Genomic DNA, 22,121 nt, shown 5'->3' with positions numbered 1-22,121 from the left:
AACTTACAGAAATCTTTTAAAGATGCAAATGATGGGGTTTTTTTTATATATTTAGTATTGATAGTAATGTTACTAGTAACTATGATCCTTGATATTCTGGAAATACTAGAAAAATAAGGTTTTTTATACATATAATATGGAAGTTTTCAGGTTAAAATATTGCTTTGTCAGAAAATTGTGGGGTTTTTTAATAAAATTAGATTTTGAAGCAAGCATCACATTTTGCTATAATTTGTGGTAGACTGATATGAATTATTAAAAATTGAACTTGTGTGATCTGGAGTCTTGTGCCACTGGAGATTCTATTTATTGTATTAAGTAATTCAAAGAGAACAAATTTCCTCTGTAATTTTCCCTGATATTAGTACAGATTAAGAGGAGAACCTTTATTTTCAAAACTCTAATGAACACTGCCTGCTCATAATCATCTACCACAGATATTCCTTGATACACTCTCAGGCTGACACATTGTAATTGGCTGTGTTAGCTTCTAAAGCATATGTTGGCAAATCACCCCGATAATTACATGAGATCAGATGATGTTTATCTTACTTTTCCTCTGAATTTCTCTCTGCATTTCTTTTTTTGTTACTATTGAGGGATCTTCTTTCAGAGTACAAATAAGGCTGGGGAAGAAACTCAGATTTTTCTCCACATATTTATCTGAGTATATATGGACTAAGTCTTTGGAAACTGACAGAACTTAGCTTCAATTCCCAAGTCCTTATTCGCTAAATATTAATTAGAAAGAAACCTAAAAATCTGAGCATGGCCCAGGTCTAAGTTATTATTGAGTTTGTAGCAGCTATGCAATCTCCTCTTTGTGGATTCAGCCAGTTCTATCTTTGAATTGCACTTCAGGTTTTGACATTTTCGTAAGTTATCCAAGTCAACATTGATTTTATTTAAGGCTGTGTAAGAGCAATGATGTTACAGAAATATTACTATGGCAAAAAACAAAATAGAAAATTCTCTGTTGGCAGTTGGATAAACTAGTGCTAAGTGTTATATTCTGTCACCTCAGTGTTGTTTCTTCACATTAGGTAGAGAGTGAATTACAATAAAGTGAATTTCCTAAATACTAGTATCTTTCTTTTTCTGTTCTGGTTATCCTAATGCAAATGATTGCTTAATGTTGCTCTAATGGAATTTAAACACAATCATATTTAATAATGCCACATACCTGAAAATTGAATATATTTCATTTCTATTGTGGGACAAACCATTGTCCCAAAAGTCCTTTCTGTTTTCCCAGTTATTGAGCCATCAGGTTTTAGCCAGGTGAGATGTAAGAATTTGCTATTCAGGACGGTGGCAGTGAATTCTTGTCTCTTGTCTTGTGTCATAAAAATTGAGGACACCGGGCCTCCCTGGTGGCATGAGGGGTTAAGCAAAGCACTATGAAGCTATCCACAGCCTCTGCAGCACGAGTTCGATTCCTGGCCGACCAGGGAGCTATGCAGCATACCTTTCCTGTCTTGCCCCATTGCTCCCCTCAGCAGTGTATTTCAGTCAGTCTGCCTGTTCTGCTCCCCACTCTGTCTCTGGTAAATCCTCTTACCCCCCACACCTCTGACCCGTACCCCAGTTCTTGTATGCATAAATAGATAAATCTTTAAAAATAATTGAGGAAACCGTCTGTGAGGAATGAGTTTGAGATTTATTTAGTGATACGTAAGTAGAAAGCTCCCATTAGAGAAAGGAGGTACCCAAATCAGTACCCTGGAAACACTCACGTCTAGGGTCTTTTATATTTAAATGTAGCTTGCTAAGGTGCATCTATCTGTCGAATATATACTTGGGGAGGTAGCTTGCTAAAGATTAATACACAGGCAACTAGAATGGTGGGAAACTTGCTAGAGATTAATACACATAACCACCCAAATCGCAGGGTCATCACCTCCTTCCCTCCTGCTCTTATCACTTTCTGGCTGTCTCCTGCTGACAGAGTTCCTGCTCACAGACACAGGACATGTAAATTTCCATTTTCTATAATTTTCTTTTGCCACTTTCATTCTCCATGGACATCCTCCCTGCCTACCTAGCCAGTATCTGCCTCAATAGGTTTCCCAGCTTTTCTTAGCTATGGATGGGTCTAGAGCTATGCAGTGTGAACAGTAGTGTCATGCAGTGGCATCCTAGAATTTTCTGTAAAAGACAACTAGTAGGCACTTTTTCTCTTTTCCTCTTTCCTTGTGCTAGGATCAGGATGTGAAAACCAGATCCCTAATTGCAATTTTGGACTTTGAGCTTAAGCAACACATAGTAGGGAAGTGAGCAGTCATTAAGTCCACACTGGACTGCCTCACTGCAGATTTCTTTTACGCATCAGAATCTAACTTTGTCTTGTATAAATTACTGTCAATTTGTCTAATTTACAGCTTAACCTAATCCTCAACATTATTCCACAAATTCCTCCAATTTCAACTCTGTCCTTTTTGCTCTCTTTTGCTCATTTTATCAAATATCTGTTTTTTCCATTCTTTCCATACCTCTCATTCTCTCTTCCATTAATGGAACTATGCATCGTTATATTTTATTTTTTATCATTCAGCAAACTCTTTCTGTTTTGATTTTACAAAACATCATTGCAAAGGATGAACATCTATTATTGAAATAGAGGGCTTAGTTTGATAACAAGAGTGATACCTAAAGCAAAAGTACCAGCTTAAGGTGAAAGTATAGGGCCTGGCAATTGTCAGACAGCTTCAGTACCAAAAGGTACTGACTTCAAAGCCCCTTTGTGGTGCCTTGCCACCATCCTTGAGTTCTCTTGGGCTACTTGGGTGGAAGGGGTCTTGTAAACTTTATTGCATCCACTCAAAACCTCGCAATTTCTATCTGGTTTTCTTTTTTTTTAATATTTATTTATGCATACAAGAGCTAGGGTTCAGGCCAGCACTGTGGGGTATGAAAGGATTCACCAGAGACAGAGCAGGGAATAGGACAGGCAGACAGACTGTAATACACTGCTGGGAGCAGCAGCAGGTGAGTCAGGAGAGGTCTGCTGAGCCATGTGGGTCCCCTACCTGGCCTGGGATTGAACTCCTGCTGCAGTGGCTGGGGTTAGCTTCATTGTGCTGCTTCTAAACCCCTTGCCCCACCAGGGAGGCCCTCTATCTGTTTTTCTTCACCTCATCCTCCACCCTTGCCATCTCAAATTCTCTTTCTCCTCCTTACTCATATGCATTTCTATGGCCTCCAAATATTCCTTGAGGCACTGAGAAGACTCCTTGGTGGTTTTTCTTGTGGCATTTCTAGGCATATTATCTTCAGCTGGGTATTTCCTACTGCCCTAGTTAGCCACTGGCTTGCTTTCTTCATCTGTTTTTCCTTCATGCTCCAACTTTCCTTCTTTTGCCTCCTACTTTAGCTTTGTTGAGCCAATTTATAACCATTTCCCTCATATTATATTTATATTCTTTCCAATGTCATACTATCATATATATGTAGTATGATGATTGTGACATAATAATACATAATACAATAATTATGAATGCATGTAATCCAAATGAACAAAAGCTATTTTTCCTTAATAATTTCCAGTAATTTTTGAAATTCTTAATTTTTTAAAAAGTGAAAGTGTACTGAGATAATAAATTTTGATGACTAATAGTTTGTATTATAGTTTTTTCTTTTTCAATCTATTTTCCCTCCACAAACACACACATGCACAGGCATTAATAACCTTTTTAATATTTCAGTTAGGCAATTTCCATAACTTTTTATCCTGAACTTATTTTTTATATTCTGAAGTATTTATTTTTTAAAATCAATTACAGTATTATATTGGGTTAGTAAAAAAAAAAAATTGGCATCATTATTGTAGTTATGCTGATTTATATCAGTTTATTTTATTTTTTTTACTTTTTTTAAAGATTTATTCATACAAGAACTGGGGTACAGATCAGAGGTGTGGGGGTGAGAGGATTCACCAGAGACAGATTGGGGAGCAGAACAGGCAGATTGAGTGAAATATACTGCTAAGGGGAGCAGCACGCTAGTCAGGAGAGGTCTGCTGCACCATGTGGGTAGCTCCCTGGCTGGAGATCGAACTCGTGCTGCAGAGACTGCAGATAGCATCACAGATTGTGTCCTAACAGCTTGTGCCACCAGGGAGACCCTATATCTTAGTTTATAGCTGAGAAATATTTCTTACCTTAGAGAGAATTAGTATCTCTATATATCAACAGATTTTTTTAAATTTTTTATTTACTTGGGCCTCCCTGGTGGCACAGGGTTAAGTCTCAGTGCTGTCAAGCTATAGCCAGTCACTGCAGGAAGAGTTTGATCCCCAGGCCACCAGGGAGCTAACCCACATTGTGTAGCAGACCTGTCACTCTCTACTGCTCTCCTCTGCAGTCTATTTCAGTGGATCTGCCTGTTCTGTTACACACTCTCTTTGGTGAATCCTCTTACCCCCTGCACCTCTGGCTTACACCCAAGTTCATGTATGCATAAATAAATAAATCTTTAAAAAATAAATACATTTTTATTTACTTGTATCTTCTTTATTCATTAACTTGTAGATTTAACAAATTGAATTAAAATGAAACCCTAGATATCCCCATGAAAATAGTATCTGTCATACCAGTGTTCTTGTTTTACCTTGTCATTTTATAAGCATTTTAATTTATAATTGGTTCAAAATCAGGTGCTACATCTTTTACTTCTTTTACCTTCACGTAGAAGGTATTACAAAAATAATATTTTTGTGAATTACTTATTTGTTAACCTTTAAATAATAATGTTTCATTCACAATTAAGGACAAGCAATGATATTCATAATCATTTTGATAATGTGGGAAAAATTTTTAAGGTACTTTTAGTGTGATTAAATTATAGCTTCTAGTTTACATTTTATTAGGCATGGTATAAATACTGGCATTGTTGTAGGATTTCAATTATGAAGACTCAGTCTTTTGTTGCATTTTTTCATGTTTCTTTGTATGTATTTGACCAAAGGATTTCTATCAGCCACTTCTCAAGCTAAAAATAAACAAACAGAAACTTATACAGCAGGGACAGGGAGAAAAAAAAAAATCCCTTTTACTTCCTATATTGTATCACTTTATAGTCAATCATGTGGCTTTTGTTCAGGTTTTATAAACTAAAATACACAAAATTTGAGCTGAATGCCAGTCTTTATTGCCAGTGAATACTAAATCTGTTGTACACAGCTGTGTTTAAAAGAATGGTATTGTTTATAATGAATGTTTTAGGTATTCACAGTGTTTTCGCAGTTTAATATAAATGTTCTCTTTGAAAAGTTTGTATATTTTTTAAAATAGTTATTGATGTAAAGTGAAATCTAATTATCAATACAGATGATTCATCTGTGGGCTTATTAAAACACAAAACTAAAAAAAACAAACAAACCAAAACTACTTTTTTCAATCAGTAATATAAAATTATTCATTATCCCAAAAACCATTCTAGTCATACATTTAGCATGCCCTGTATGTTTAAATTGTTTCTAATAGGAAATCTAAAATAATAAATAAAGCATGTCAAAAAAAAGAAATTGAGAGCCTTCCTTACCTGTACTGCCTGTATTAAGCAAATAAAACATATCTTCCAGGTTTTGAAAAAATCTGAAAAAAGTGTTAAAGTAGTATCAACAAAAAGATACCAATCCATGTTTCTAGCATACTACTGATTGTTATAATACTAATATCTCCCTTTATGTCATATTTACATTGCCCTTTACGTTAAAGAAGTGATTGATGGGTTTTGATACAATGATGACATTGCATTAACATTTTATAAATCAGCTGTGTACATTAACTTTAAAAAAAATTGCCGGGAATGGCATTGTAGCAGTTCTGAAAGCAAGCTCTTCAAATTAGTAATGACTATTTGATTTTTCTCTGAGAAAACCAACCTAAAGTAACAATCTTTGTTGATGCTTGCTCAGATCAGGTGGACCAAAACAGCAGGAAGTGCCTCTGACAGATTCCAAGACTCAAGTGTCTTCAATGAAACTTTGAGGATTACAAATATTCAACGACACCAAGGAGGCCGATATTACTGTAAAGCAGAGAATGGCTTGGGGTCACCAGCGATAAAGTCGATCCGAGTGGATGTGTACTGTAAGTAAATACCCCAGAAAGCTATGTTTAAGACTACTATGGATTTCTTCAGTGTTACAATTTGAAATCTATTTGTGCATTGTTAAGTCTATTGAGAAAAATATAGTTTATTCCAAAAAAAATCTGTTTAGTGGAGAATGAAAGGATGATAGCTCATTTTATTTCTTGAAGAATCACCATTAAAATTTGCAATAATTTTTATGAAGTAATGCATACTTATTTTAGAACATTTAAGAATAAGATTATAGAAATATTTAAGAATCAGACCAATAACACAATAACAATGACTAAAAATCCACCAATGAATTTTGATGTTTGAATGGATATACTTCTCTTTTAAAGTTTTTACTGTTTTGTTTTTTTTTTTAGGAGAAAAACTAAACCAAAATAAACCCTTGAATGAATATACTTCATTTCTTTATATAAAGTATTTAAATACATATATATATTTTTAAACACAAAATCATGCTATTTACATTACAACTTCTTTTGCTAATGTTATATGTGATTTCAGCTATTCTTACATCATATAAGCAAAGCTATTTGAGTTGGCTTGTGAATGACCAAAAACCTCTTTGTGGAGTCTGTTTTTGATCGAATTCTGTTAAAAGTAATCAGTACCGAGGGCAATGTTTCACCACCTGGAATGTGTTTTTTGTTGTTGTTCTTAGTATCATTTTTGCACTTTTCTATATTAATATATAAATTGAAAAACCTTTTAGGATCCTTACTTTCTTCCTCACCAGAACTAATTACAAGGCCCAAAATTCTTTTGCTCTCTTATACTTGAAAAAAATACCCTTCTCTCCTCTTGTTACCACAAGGATTTTTCAGTATTATTTTGCATAATACCACTTTATTCCATATGTTCAGATCTTTTACTGTCCAGCTCAATGCCATAGTATCTCAGTTCATATTGAACACTTTGCTGGAAATTATAGCACTGCTCTCACCAGTTTTCCCAAGATCTATTAGTTTTTGAAAGCTTAAGCCACTTTGGAAGCAGTCATGCCTGAAGTCACTAGCTGTGTTCTGTTCCTCTTCTTTAACTTCCTTGCGAATTTCTCCCACACAAACTAGACTTGACAAAACATCTTGTTCTATATTGTTAAGTGAAATGTCACTGTGATGGATACCATGGTAAGCACTATTTTTGGTACATTATTGGTGGCCAGAATTTATTAGAAAGTTGCATACAACTATATTGTTTGAAAAATAAAATGTATTAAATTATGGAGTCTTTGACAGCTAATGTCAGGGAATGCTTTACTTTCACATCTTGACATCTTTCTAGTGTTCTAGACATACGTCTTAAGTAGTTATGCTTATTCTTGAAGAGTCAGAGAAATAAATTCCTTCCGATAGTATAATTTCCAAAATGTTTAGACTGATAAGAAAACTTCACAATTGAAGCAACTACTTGAGGAATCCAAGTGTTCCAAATATAGTTTTGATTGAAGACTTAGAGTTTTTGAGTTTAAGTTTTCTCTGTATTAATTTTTATAATTTAAAACCCGTTTTTTCATTTTAATAAGAATATTAATAGCATGTTAATGCTGTATTTACATTTGGCAGCCCTGGTGTCTAAAATTGGATTATAGTCTTAGGAGTAATCTGTGGTTGGATTTTGATTTAACATTAGACTGATTGAATAAATACTCATTTTTATGAACTATAAAAAAGCAAAGAACTTTACTTCAGGTATTTTTACTTTAACTCTTTTAGGAAATGCTAATCAATAGGTTCATTTTTGTTCTGTCTGGAGCATAATTTTAGAATTGTCACTTGTACTGAAGATTTCTATTTCTTTTTCTAAACTGAGTTCACCAGTGGGCACTTTCATCGACATCTGCGGAACTTGGGACACAAGAGAGGCGTTGAGAATTTATATGTGCAACAAATAACTGAGGCTTGGATTTAATCAGAACTCCAGTAAATAATACTAAATTTTATTGATGAAGCCCTCATTATAGTTTGTATCTAAAAAGTGCCCAATAATGTATTAATTTTAAGATCATCAGTAGTCTTGGAGAATTTTAAAAATATTGAAAAAATAGATTTTATTAAACCCTCATTTTAGTCAGATTTTTCTAGATTTTAGAACTAAAATATCATTATTTTGATGAGGAAAGTTTAGTTTTACAAGAGGAATCTGCTATAAGCTAATTGATATAAAATTAGTTAATTTTTATTACATGGATTTTTTTGAAATATTTGTGAAACATTTTGATATACTTGGGTATATTTATTAATCTGCTTTAACATTTTTCCCACATAATTTTCTAAAACTATTTTTTGTAGAGAATTTTAACCACATAAATTTTTTTTAAAAAAACTACCAAATGTTTGTATATGTATATCTATCTATCTCAATAAAAAATATAGTTAGCTCTGTGTTTTTTTGAGATAATATTCTGATTTTCAATTTATAAGACTTATTGTTTTTATTTTTATGAATTCTAAGCATCCCAAAGGGATGTACATATTTTTTAACATATGTTTATGTTTTCTTTGGAGAAGTGTCCATTTAGGTCTTCTCCCCATTTTTTGATTGGGTTTTCTGTCTTATTTTTGTGATGTGCAATATTTTCTCCTATTTAGTAAGGTGTCTTCATTTTATGTATAGTGTCTTTCACTATGCAAAAGCATTGTAGTTTGATATAGTCTCATGAGTTTATATTTTTTGTTTTCCTTGCCACAGGAGTTGGGTCCCTAAATTTATTACTGAAGCCATTATAATTGTTCATTTTATTTATGCTTTTTTTTCTGAAGCGTTTTATAGTTTTTGATCTTAGTTACTTTAGTCCATTTTGAATTTATTTTTGTATATGATGTGAGATAATGGTATACATCCATTCTTTTTGCCTGTGACTGTCCAGATTTCCCAACACCATTTGTTGATGAGACTTTCCTTTCTCCAATATATATTCCTTAATGCCTTTGTTGTAGATTAACTGTCCATGTAAATGGGCTTTATTTCTGGACTCTCAATTCTAGTGGTATGTATGTCTGTTTTTAGCCCAATGCCATACTGTTTTGATTGCTGTAGCTTTGGAGTATACTTTGAAGTCATAATTTGAGACCTCCATTCCTTATCTTTTTTATTTTCAAGATTTATTTGATTATTCAGAGTCTTTTATGTCTCCATGTAAATTCCTGTAATGTTTGTTCTATATCTTTGAAGCATACCATTTAAACATTAACAAAGATTGTATTGAATCTGTATTTTGCTTTGAGTAAGATGGCATTTTAATTAAATCTCCCAATCCATACCAGGAATGTCTTTCTACTTTGTGTTTTGATTTCTTTTAGCAATTTCTTATAGTTTTCATTGGATAGATCTTTACCTCCTTTGTTAAGTTTACTCCTAGGTATATAATACCTTTTGATGTGACAGTAAAGGGAATTATTTTCTTGATTTCTTTGTCATCTAGTTCGTCATTTGCATATAGGAATGCAATTGATTTTTGTAGATTGATTTTATTATGTCATTTCACTGTCCTATGATTTACTGTCTCTGTTATAATAGGGATATACTGGAGTCTTTTAGAGTTTCTACATATATTATCATAAAAACATGGATTCCTTTTATACCTATGTCTTGCCTCATTGTTCTAACTAGGACTTCCAAATTTATTTTGAATAGTAGTGATAAAGTGAACATTCAATTTAGAGTGTTCCAACTCCTATGGAAAACAGTATGGAGGTTTCTTAAAATATTAAAAATAGAGCTACCATATGATCTAGCAATGCCATTTATAGGTGTCTACACCAAAAATGCTAATTCAAAGGCATGCATGCACTCCTTCTTCCTGATAGTACTATTTATAATATCCAAGTTATGGAAGCAACATAGGAATTAAATAAAGAAAGCATAATAGATAATTTTTAAAGGATATTATTGTGGGAGAATATAGAAGGAAACCCCAGGATTATAATGAAGCAAGACACCATGATGATAGCTGTGTATTGGTCCTCAAGAGCAACCAAAATAGATTGAAGCTGGAAAAGGCACCATGAAAGATTTCTTCAGGAAAGAGTTACAAGTAGTAGATTGACTGATATTTTAGAAAGAAATTTTACATTCTCATGGAAAGCTTAATAATATCGATAGCTGCCACAAAATGGAGAGAAAAAATTATGGGAATCATTAACAGAGGCAAAGAGAAAATTGCATGAAAAGGAATGTAACTGAAATATATTGCAACATCAGTAAAGAGTTCTTGGATAGTCAAGAACAATAACAGCAATAGCATTTGATTGAGTGTCTGAGGTCTAGAGTAAGCATAAAGAAGGTGGGGGGTTAGTATAAGTAAGCTAAAGGTTTTACTTCAAAAGGTAGAAATCAATAAGACAATGTATAAAAAAAAACTGTAAATAGCAGTTGAACATTGAGAAATATGAAGGGAAAATGAAAAATGGTTAAAAGAAGCATTAGAAAAACTTGGCTTTGGGCATTGGAAATGTGTGAGGTTGTATTAATATAATTATTTGACTTTCTAAACTTTGTGCATATATAATTTGATATTTTTAATTCATAAATATAGATGTGAAGATTTTGCCTTGGAGGTTCTGGTTATTAACCCATTAAAATAAAAAATTAATGCATTCCAAGTTGTTTATCAAAAGTTGTTATCAATTCTGAGGCTTGAGATGATATTTGTAGTCATACTTTTTATTATTTTCATAAGAATTGATATCCATTAATATCTGACACTAAATAAAGTTCACTGAAAAGATAAAAGTAAAAGATAAATGACAGCAAAGAGAATGTTGGTACCACATTCTAACTATTTTTCACCAAACTTAATAGAATACAACTTTTTCAGATTACTCTTCACTAATATTTGTCAATATATTTAGGATGAAACTTTTAAAGATCAGTTTGACTTTTCATTTAGCAAATATTTGAGTGGCTATTCAAAATATGGGTTCCATTCAATTTTGTAAGGTTCAAAAAGAATTTATTCAATAAAGTGTTTCTTCATTGAGTTTAAATTACTTCAAGGGACAAAGTGAAATATATAATTAATTTAACTACAATAAAGAGGTTAAACAATAAGATAAATGACATAAATAATTCCACCGAACATGCAGGTTGTGTCAATGGCACTACAAACGTAGTGCACAAGTGAGATGTGATTGTGGCTCTTATCGTGAAAAAAGTAGGGTTTGCATTATAGTTTGAAGGATGAGATTTGAAGCAGTTCTCCATGCCATTCTTACATGTCATTTGACAGATTTTTGTCCTAAGCTCTCTTTTTCAAGGATGTTTGTGGAGCTTACAGCTTCGGGTATTAGAGAAATTGTCTGCCTTCAGGGCAGAAGGTCTGTTTGTTTCCTGACCAGGATAATAAAGACAATGTCTCCCTCTGGGGCAAAGATTGGTCAGATTTGCTAGCGTGACCTTTCTAAAATAGGGACTTTCTTAAACTCAGGATTCATTAGATGTGTTACAACATTCACTCAGGTTGCCCCCACATCACCCCTGTGGAAATTGAGGGAGAAGGAGAACCTGTGAACTGATTCGCACTGTCTAAATGGGAAGTATTGTTCCTTATAATCAAAAAATTGGAATTCTCACTGAGAAACCTTGCTTAGCTCTTTCAAAAAATTAAAACAATAACATTGTACTTTATTGAAAGAGTTTAGTTTTAAACAGATATTGAATACAGATATCAACATTTTAAAGAGATAAGGCACATCTTGGAGATAGAGCTGTTTCAGCTCCAGACAACAGCAATAAGGTAGTGTCACACTAAATGGAGTCACACAATACAATATTTCTGTTTTCTGAGTGTACAGAAAAGTTATGTGTATATATAGTATAGTCTATTAAGTGTGCAATAGTATATGTCTATAAAGGAAGTGGATATACCTTTATTGTGACACAGGTATACAAACTAGACATATGCTATTGGAAAAATAGTGCCAAGAGGCCTTCTTAACTCAAGGTTGTCACAGTACTTCAATCTGTAAAATCACAATATCTGTGAAGTGCAATAAAATGAGGTGTGCCAGCAAGAAAGATCTTTATTTCTGATCCAAATGTCTCATGTGTTCAGTCAGCATCCATGCAATTATGGCAAGCTAGCCCGTTAGCCAGAAAATGGGGAAATATTAGATCCTTTAGAGCTGCTGATACAGTAACAGTTACAAAAGTAGAGGGGAAGGCCAAAGGTATTCCATAAGACATGGTTCTTTAATTAAACGTAACAGGGTGGTTGAATAGGGAGAAACAAGGAAGGAGAGAAGATGGGGAAAAGAAGGAAGGGGGATCAAGAAGACCTGGAGGAGGCACATAGAGCAAAGAAACTTGTGTAGAAGCTGTGTTTGGTTCTCAAACTTGGACTGATACTAGGGACATGGGGGACATGGAAGGAGATACTTGAAACAGATGTTGGTGAGAGATCATGGAGAGGTTAACAATGGCAGCCTTTCTCTTGATTTTGATTTTGCTCTTTTCCTTCCTGACTTATCTGGCCCTTTCTGCCCCTTTACAAAAGGGAAAACAGATTCAGTAAACCATATTTGGGGAAGTAGTGACAGAGAGGTTTAGAGTAGGAAAGAGCATAATTTGATAGATGAGCTGGCAGATTGTATTTAAATTTTACTGTCTGTGTTTTTCAACCATATGAATGATTACCTGCCATTTGTTTAAGAAATGATATAAAGAAAATAATTTTATGATTTCAAAATTACATATGAGAGTTAGCAGTCTTCTAATACTAAAAATGCTTCATTTGCCCTCTAAGAAGCAATGCTCCCTCATTGAAAGCCCCATGATTTTTCTTTGGAGGAAGTGAATTTTGAAGTTCTCATACTTAAGTATAGGTATTACCTTGATATTCTTGAAAGCATTTAAGCAGTTTCCCAAGGATGTGTTCACCTAAATCTTTCACTTATTCTCAGCCATTACTGTATTGCTCACAGGGTAATAGAGGTCATACAACTTTAAAGGTTAGGGTTTGATTAAAACTTATTTTTAATTCAAAAAGAAATTAGATTCAGAGGCATTAGTTTAATAAGTTTTCGTGTGTGCAGATACTGTTCACACACGAGACAAATCTTTTCCAATATCCATTAAACATTTTGTAAGCCTTCTTATTTCTGAAACATATTCCTCACTTTAATTTCACTTAGGTAGATTGCTGCATTTCATTATATTCAGAACAAGCAGTGATATTTTTGCCCTTGCCTATTAGATTTATTTATTATATTTTCACCTGAGAAATTAGTGGAAGATTACAATGACATCTTATCAATTTATTCCCAAAATACAATTTGCCTGTGTTAGAAAGTAGAATTATGAACTGCACAGCTTAAAACTATTGACAATGTGTTGTTTGGGTTTATTTTTATTGGATTCAACAGCATGACTTCTGGATAAGAAAGTTCAGAAAAAGGAGTAGAATGACTAATGGGAATTCTGGTAGCATGGCAAACTCTGGAAGGAAACTAGTCTTCAGTCAACCTCATTAAGCATAATTTTCTCTCCTACCCACCATCCGCCCTCCCAAAACATCAGTGTTGGCATTGGAAGGTCTTAATAATGCTTCATATGGTAATTGAATGCTTATTAAAAATGGGCAGACCTTATGGTAATTACCCCATTAATAAATTTCAAGACAGAATTTTGCAATTTTGTGTGTGCTGCAGATGACAAATACTTGCTTACCAGAGTTATTTAGTCGTGTGGCACATAATTCCTAAATATAATTCCTAATAAAAAAAATCTCACTCAGTAAAATAAATAAATAGCCTTCAATGGAAGCTATAGAGAGCATATGGAGATTCTTATTAAGTTAAAGACTGTCAAAATGCTAAGAATACTTGAATTTTTATGATCTTTGGTATGAACAGGCAGATAAAGATATAAATCAAATTTCTTTGAACCTACCTCATTTGTTCTGCTTAAGGTATTGCATAAAATGTACTTAGTATTTGATATGTTTTCTCTAACAAGTGCTTGCTAATTTTTGTGCAACATTTGTTTCTAAGTTTCTTTTTTTTAATTGTCAAGACCAAATTGACCTTCTTATAATGCTTAGTATGTACACATATGTCCACTCTTTCTTCCATGTTATCATTTTGAATTTTGGAAGAGTCTGACTGCCCAATCATTTTTTCCCCCAAAGATTCCACTTAATTTATTGTTCCCTGTATGAAATATTTTCCAAACATTTTACCTTTTGGTGGTTTATCTTAACATGCTTAATTTTGTCAATATTTCCCTAAAATTTTAGTGAAGTTGATCCAGTAGTTTTACTGTGGATATGAAGTAATTCACCCAGTCTAAATGGGAAGTATTACTCCTTTTAATCAAGAAATTTGCTTTCTTAATAATAAACCTATTTCTTAAAATTTAAAGCAATATTTTTATTGACATAGACATATTTTGCTTGTGATAAAAGTTTTTAAACAAACATTGACATTTTATACACATAATGAAAATAGACCTTCTAGTAACATTTTTGATGGATTGATCATAATGTAAACCTTAAGGCAAAATCTTGTATTTATTCTTGCTTAATTTCATCTTATTTTTCTACTCATAAATTAAGATTTTAAAATATATTTGTAGTAGAATTTAATTTCTTATTTATTCATTTCAGTTTTTATATTTTCTTTATTTTGTTTAAAAATAATTATTGCTTCCTATGTTTCATCTAATTCATTTCAAAACATATTACCTGGGTCATGTCCTAGGTCTACCACTTTAGCATACTACATTAGCATACTAATATTTGGCACTTTAGAATACTGGAAACACCTCCAAATTTCATACTTTTAATCATGACCTCTAGTAGGTACTTTTATGATATTTTGTAAACCAATGTTTATTTCCTTTTTACACAGCTGAAACATTTAATAACCTCTTTTCGTTTAGTTGGGTTCATAAAACTAGTTTGACCAATTGTATGTAGATAAAATAACTTATGTCACACTCACAGTGTTTGAAATAACTCATAATTCTTCTCACATTGTCTTGGTTTATCTATTTTTGCATAGCAGGCTACTGTAAAGTATCTGAAAACATAGCAGTTTATGGAACCACGTGATGGAAGGGACATTTGGGTTGGAATTTAAAAGAGGGCAATTTTGTTGTTTGTTTTTTAAACCAATTAGATTTTGGAAATATTTGTTACACCTACTCTGTTTTCTGTCGTCTTCATAAGTATAGAAATAACCTGTCCTATGCTGTGTTCATGAAGTTATAGAGTGTCTTAAAAATTGGATAGGCACTTTGTCTGCTTTAGCACATTTGATTGGTTCAGAAGTAAGTACATCGTAAACAAAAATAAACTGAAAAAAAAAAAAAAGAAATTCATTCTTTGACTATATGCACAAAACAGATAAAGAAGGAAAACTGCAGATTTCTCAGATTCCAATTTTATCTCTTCTGCTCACAAAGAGACACCCCCAATGTGAGATCTCTTCCCTTTCTAATTCTGTGTTAATATTTTCAGAAACTGAATAATTTTCTACTTCTCCCATTCTTCTGTGAAACAAAAGGATAGAACCGTATCTCAGTGAAGGACTATAATACCATAGAGTAACTTTGTTCTGGGACTGCTTTTTTTTTTTTTTCTTTAAGATTTATTTATTTATACAAGAACCTGGGGTACAGGCCAGATGTGTGGGAGGGTGAGAAGATTCACCAGAGACAGAGCGGGGAGCAGAACAGGCAGACAGACTGAAATACACTGCTGAGGGGAGCAGTGGCTGAGACAGGCGAGGTCTGCTGCACCATGTGGGTAGCTCCCTGGCAGGGGATCGAACTCATGCTGCAGTGGCTGCAGATAGCTTCACAGAGCTGTGCTCAACTGCCTGTGCCACCAGGGAAGCCGTGTGACTGCTTCTTAATTTTTCTGTATCTCTCTCAAATTCTGTTCCTCAAAAAATAATCTTAATTTTCATTTGCCTAAAGTTGCTACAACTAAAGTATGAAGAAGTGATTGTTACTTATTTAAGGAGACCAGTTTAGTATATTGGCTTAGTTCAGTTTTACACTTTGATTTAACAAAATATTTTAGATCAACAAGGTTTAATTTCTAGAGTTAGTGCAGCTTTGCTTTTATAAATGAGAAAAAGAACATTCATTTTTGCAGGGTGATTCCTACAGAGAGACTGAAAGCTGATTTTCATTTTGAGTCTCATCAATGTTAAATATTCACAGAGATAATATTTAAACAGTTTTGTCATATATAAAAATGGAGGATGTGACAGATCTCACTGAGTTGTAGGACTTCATTTTTTATTTTCATTTTAACATTTTGAAAGGACAGTTTATTAGGAAAAGAAGAAAGAAAGAGGGCACCTGCCTAGCCATGGGTGGGCAGGAGAGCTGCCCAGAACTGTAGAAATGTCCCTGGGAAATTAATACCCGCTCATATCCTCCCACTACATTTAGTGGGATTTGGAGTATCTATACCTTAGTTTCCATTCCACTTGGGTGGTATGATGCAGAGGATTGTTGTTATGTCTCCCAGAGTATCTTAGGAAAATTAAATTGCAATTCCTCACAATGGTAACTAGATTAATAATGCACTCTTTATGTTTCCCCACTCACTTTTTTCCCAATGTCCTACTAGTATTTCTGGGAACATGGCAATAAAGAGGTGCCTTTAAGTTGGTATGATGGTACATTTGTAGAGTGTTAGGTAGATTTTAGCTTTAAGAGCAAATAATATGTCTGACTTGTTTCTCTTTTCATAAACCTTATTAAAAAGTTATTTTTGTATATAGTAATTATTACAATAATAATTATCACAACACAATTATTACACCTATTTTGACTTAACTTTAATGCAGTGTAATTTTTATATACTCACAGAGTATCTTTTTAATAACGTATAAGTATTTTGTCCAACATCAATTTCAAGGTATACTTTTTAAAATTTCATTTCTAGAGATAATGCCATCTTGAATTAACTTTCTATGCTCTTCTACTGGTGACTTTCTCTTTCCCTTATATTTGTCAAATTTAATGAAATAGATTCTGCCATATGTCCATAGATCTATGAAAGACTTCTGTCTTCTTAGCTTCCCATAAACATTGACTCTTTCATACCTATTCACTGCGTTGTATTCAGAGAACAAGGGGAAGATTTACTTTTAAATGAATTTAGCTTTTAAATCTTTATCAAGGTGATTATTATCCTTTCAATACTGGGCAAACACACCCTTTTACAGTTTATTCACAAGGCACCTATTGGAATCTTTCCCTCATTCCAGAGGCACACAATCATAATAGCTGCCAACAACTTTGTCTGTTACTCTGCACCTGTTCCTACTACCTTAAGGTCATTTTGCTCATTCAGCCTGATTCTGAAAATCCCAAATGTTCTGTGAGCCTTCTGGATTGGAGGTCCCAGTCTGCCACTTCCAATTATGATCTGTCAGATTGTAATGTTAATTGAAGACCCACTATATGTAAAACATTCTCCTAGCAGTTAAAGTGAGAGATAAACCAAGAGTACAAGACCTTTGCCATAAAGAAGTTTATAATTAGTTGGAGATTTGAACAATAGACATAAAAAAGAATTGTTAAAAATTAGACTGCTGAGAAAAATTTGTATGCATATTAGAAGTATTTAAAAAGTGATATAGAATGTGACATTAATTAGAAAGTACTCCTACTAAATATACTAAAGAATTCAGGAAAGTAGATGTAATAATTATTAAATCAATGTACATGTAATTTTTAGATACTTAATAGGATAAAACTACAATTTCTTGTGCAAATTTATTAACTGAAAGTAGCAATTTTTCCCCACAAATGTTGATGACTATTGTATTGTGAACTATGTTGATATTTGATATTTTTGTGCTTATTTTTTACCAACAAATAAAAAATGTGTCATCTAACTTCAGTGATGTTTCTCTCTCAGATCTAAAAAAATGACTTATAAATTTTATCTGTCATTTTAAAGTGGTAGATCACTGATGAACCCTTGAAAAGCAGACCACAGACTGCATGAGACTCCTTAAATTGGATCCTATTCCATCTTATAAAGATGGAATATTACTCAATATTCTAATATTACTCAATAATTATATATGAAAAACTTAAAAAAAAAACATTAAAAACTGGGGGAAGAAAAGTTTAAGGCAGATGCTGCCTGCTTAGTCAAGTAGAGAATTAAGATTGACATTCAATGTTTTGATTTCCAATCAGTTTTTAAACCCTCTGAGTCTATCTTTCTCTCTATGGGCAGATTCTGCTACTGCCAACTATGTATGGCATACACATTTCATTAGAAAAAGGAGAACAAAGTTAGGAAAAGCAATATAATTTGTACAAATAAAGTGAGATTCTAAGGTGGTTTAAATCTGAAAAGATACGAAGTTGTTAATTATAATAGATTAGAGTTTAATTCCATATATTTTATAATCTAACAAACTTCAGATTTGTACAGAGAGATAAAGTAAAAGTTTGAATAATAAATTATTGCTTATTTAAATATTTAGCACTTGTGGCCATTATATGAGTAATACTGTCTCTGAATCTGTCCATAATATATTGTACTATCTAATTTAGCTATAACAATTCTAGGAAATTCTAGTAACCTTTGCTTCTGCAGATCTGTCTATACTATGTGAAAGATCTAATCATTTGAAATAATCAGTATAGAACAAGATGGAAAGATTCCCATAGTGAATAAAAAAAATTAGATCTAACAAGATAATAAGCTTTTTAAAATCAAAATGATTTCCACTTTCAACTTCAAGGCAAAGGTTTATTTTTTTTTTTCACTTTGACAATGGAAATAAAATGTATCATGTCAGCCTGGCCAAGGATATAAGTGAGGACAGCTGACCTTGTCTTGATACTTTATATTTTCAAAAACTTAGCTCTGTTCTCTTCAAAGCAGAGACATTTAATTAACATTTTTAGCATCTGAACCATACTGGTGTGACTGAACACCAAATATTGAAAAGTAGCCTACTTTCAAACTCTTAAGTTGAAAGTGAACTGAATACATCTAACCGTACTAAAGAAAAATGCAGTTTTTAACTAGTTTGTTTTTTCAGTCACTTGAGATTGTCACCAGACTAGAATATAAGATTCCTGTGTCGTGAGTTAACTATGAGGCAGATATGCATTCAAGGCATCTGGATGGCTGTGAATGCAGTCAATGAGAGGGATTGTTAAGTTTGTTCAATATCAAATATTTCCAGGTGGCCATACCTAAGAGTTATACTCAGAATGTGGAGTTAACATGTAAAGAAAGGCTTTTAGAAATCTCTTCAAATTTTCAGAATGACTAAAATAGAGAAAATGGAACATGCCATTTTGTAATTCCACCTCCACTATTGTATTGCAGTCCCTCATCACCTCACACCTGGTTCTTGTAAAAAGCTTCCCAGCAGGGGCCTCACTGGTGGCACAAGGGGTTAAGTCTCAGCACTCTGAAGTTATCTGCAGCGCTGCTGCACAAGTTTGATCCCCAGCCAGGTAGCTAATCCACATGGCACAGCCGACCTCTCCTGCCTCGCCCACTGTACCCCTCAGCAGTGTCTTTCAGTAGATCCACCTGTTCTGCTCCCCACTCTGTTTCTGGTAAATCCTCTCAACAGCCATTCGCACCTGTGACCTACACCCCAGTTCTTGTATGCATAAATAAATCTTTTTAAAAAAAGCTGCTCAGCAGACATCTGTGCTTACAGTGCTCTCCTTGAATTTATTCAGCATATTATTGCTGTATAAATCACTCTTAAATCCAAGGCTTATCATAATATTTGTCACTAAAAATTCTACATTCATTCTGATTTTTTTCACTGATAAAAACATCCAGTTTCCTGTCCTTGTTTTTAGTCCTGATTTGGTGAAATTTAATTCCTCATCCTCCTCATCTCTCCTCTCCCCTCCCCATCCTGCTCTCCAAACCCATATTCTAGCTGACCTGGCTCTCTCCTGCTACCTGAAGATTCTGGGCTTCCTTCTGCTTTCACATTGTGTTCTTATTGTGTTTTCTGCATCCTGATTTCCTTGGTTCTATCAAGCTTCCAAATCTTTTTACCCTTCATTGTTCCTTGCTGATAACTTGGCCACTTTCTTCATCTCCTCTCTTGGAAACTGGGACTTTGCTTTTTGAATTTTATACCTCAAAATCTTCATGCAGTTGCCTGCTTCTTTATTACACATCAGTATATTTTGTGAAACCTTGAGGACATTTCAGGATCGAGTTTTTCTGATTTTAGAAAGATTATGGTGAACATACAATATTTTCTATAACATCACCAGTGAGATCTGGGTCAGTACCTCATGATGAAAAATATTAATATTCTGTAGTTCTATCTATATCCTTAGTCATGTCAACATGAATTGCAATAAATGAACTTTATAAATAGCCTCAGATCATTTGAGGGCAGTGTTTGTCATCAAAAGAGCTCAGGTCATGTCAGATTTTGCTTCCAAATGTGTTATGGAAAAACTTTCCTTTTCAAGAGCTTTTTATACTTCAGAATTGTGTAGAAGGAATCGTGAATTATACATCGGACACTATAGATCTGTATTAGTAGTTACTGTGCATGCTAAGAGGTGTTATATAATGGTTCATGCATATAAACTTTGTTTTTCTAAAGGTCTTGAAAGTTCCTAAAGAGCAGGGATCACCTTATGTCTGTATTTAATGTATTCCTGTCCAGTTACCATCTCAGAGCTGAATTTACAGTAAGGTCTGAGAAACATGTGTTTGTGGAGGGGTAGGTTAATTACTGAAGGGCAGCTTGATATAAATCATGATATCTGATCCTATCATTTTTAAACTGGCACCTGAATTTTCATCTTCATCCTTATGTGTATTTGTATTCCCTCTTTTATGATCCCTGTATTCTTAGAAATAGCCTATATATTTTAAATAATGTCTGAGATTTCCCATCTTCAATAATAATAATGCTAAGTAATAAAAGTAGTGTTTAAACTTTTTATTTATTTATTTTTTGCTGCTTAGCATTTTTGTGGTCATAAATTTTCTCAAGCAAAGATTCAGGCAGAAAACAATGCATGTGACCATATGTCCTTTGGGGGAAAGTAGGCAAAAGACTCATGATCTTAACAGTAATTCACTAAGACAGCATGTGTAGTTGGAAAATTCTGCGTTACAATTGCCAACTTTTTAGATTTTTTTTTTTTTTTTTTTTACTCTCAGTGAGTACAGAGCCATGTTTTCAATGACCGGCTGGCATCTGGAACACAGTGCTTTTGTATAATGTCCTTTGTGAGAGTTAAATTATAATCCATTTGGTTTTGTATGCAGTGACCCATTCAGTACTCACTTAACAACCATCATCAAATGACTTCTGTGTGGCAGATTCTGTGTGACTCAATCTTGGGAACGGACTGTTAAATAAGACCAACATAGTTTGTATTATCAGAAAGATTATGATCCAGCATAACAGATTTAAGATTCTAAGTATAGTAGTTTAAATGCTGAGCTATGATTGAGAAGCATGGTTCCATTTTGTCATATGCTGGCAGTGTGACTTGTGTGACTTACTAAATTATGAGTTCAAAGAAGAGACAACTTTTCTGGGTCTCAGGTTTTACTTTTTTCTTAATGAATATATTAGACTTAACATTTCTTAGTCATCCTCAAAATTTTTACATTAATTCATCCTGAAAATTTTAAATGGAAAGGTTTAAATCTACAATGAAAGATATATATATAATATATATTATATATATTATATATACTTTTCTAAGAACAATTCTAGATATTTAAAATAATATCAGAGTACATACTTTCTGAGTACTAGATTTTTGGGTATTAAACTGTGGAAAGCATATTGTCTGCCCACTAATAAGTAGCAATCTGGTTGTGAAGTAAGAATGCATTTGAAGTCATAAATACAATGTGTATAACAGAAGTTTAGGGGAGGAAATAGTCATTAAAGATTGACAGGACTGAAGTAATGCTTGAAACTACCAAGGAAGAATAAGATAAGAAAAGTTGACATGAGGAAGGGTACTTCTGAATTGCAGAATGGGTCTGGCTCAAGTGTGGAGATGGAATTAATTTC

At 33.3% G+C, this 22,121-nt stretch overlaps 1 protein-coding gene across 2 annotated transcripts in view; it reads left to right on the top strand.

The window, feature by feature from the left end:
• Window positions 1-22,121, top strand: part of MDGA2 (MAM domain containing glycosylphosphatidylinositol anchor 2) — a gene marked incomplete at both ends in the record, with an annotated part of 688,627 nt that overhangs the window by 405,055 nt on the left and 261,451 nt on the right. For both annotated transcript variants that reach the window (XM_084239552.1, XM_084239553.1), the window contains one exon: window positions 5,918-6,092. In XM_084239552.1, the coding sequence (XP_084095678.1) occupies window positions 5,918-6,092 (175 nt within the window). The remainder of the gene's footprint in view (window positions 1-5,917; window positions 6,093-22,121) is intronic.

The sequence above is a fragment of the Talpa europaea genome (genome assembly GCF_964194135.1).
Source record: "Talpa europaea genome assembly, chromosome: 8".
NCBI classification, from domain to species: domain Eukaryota; kingdom Metazoa; phylum Chordata; class Mammalia; order Eulipotyphla; family Talpidae; genus Talpa; species Talpa europaea.
Note: the sequence above shows the minus strand (reverse complement) of the source record. Positions and strands in the feature narration are given on the sequence as shown.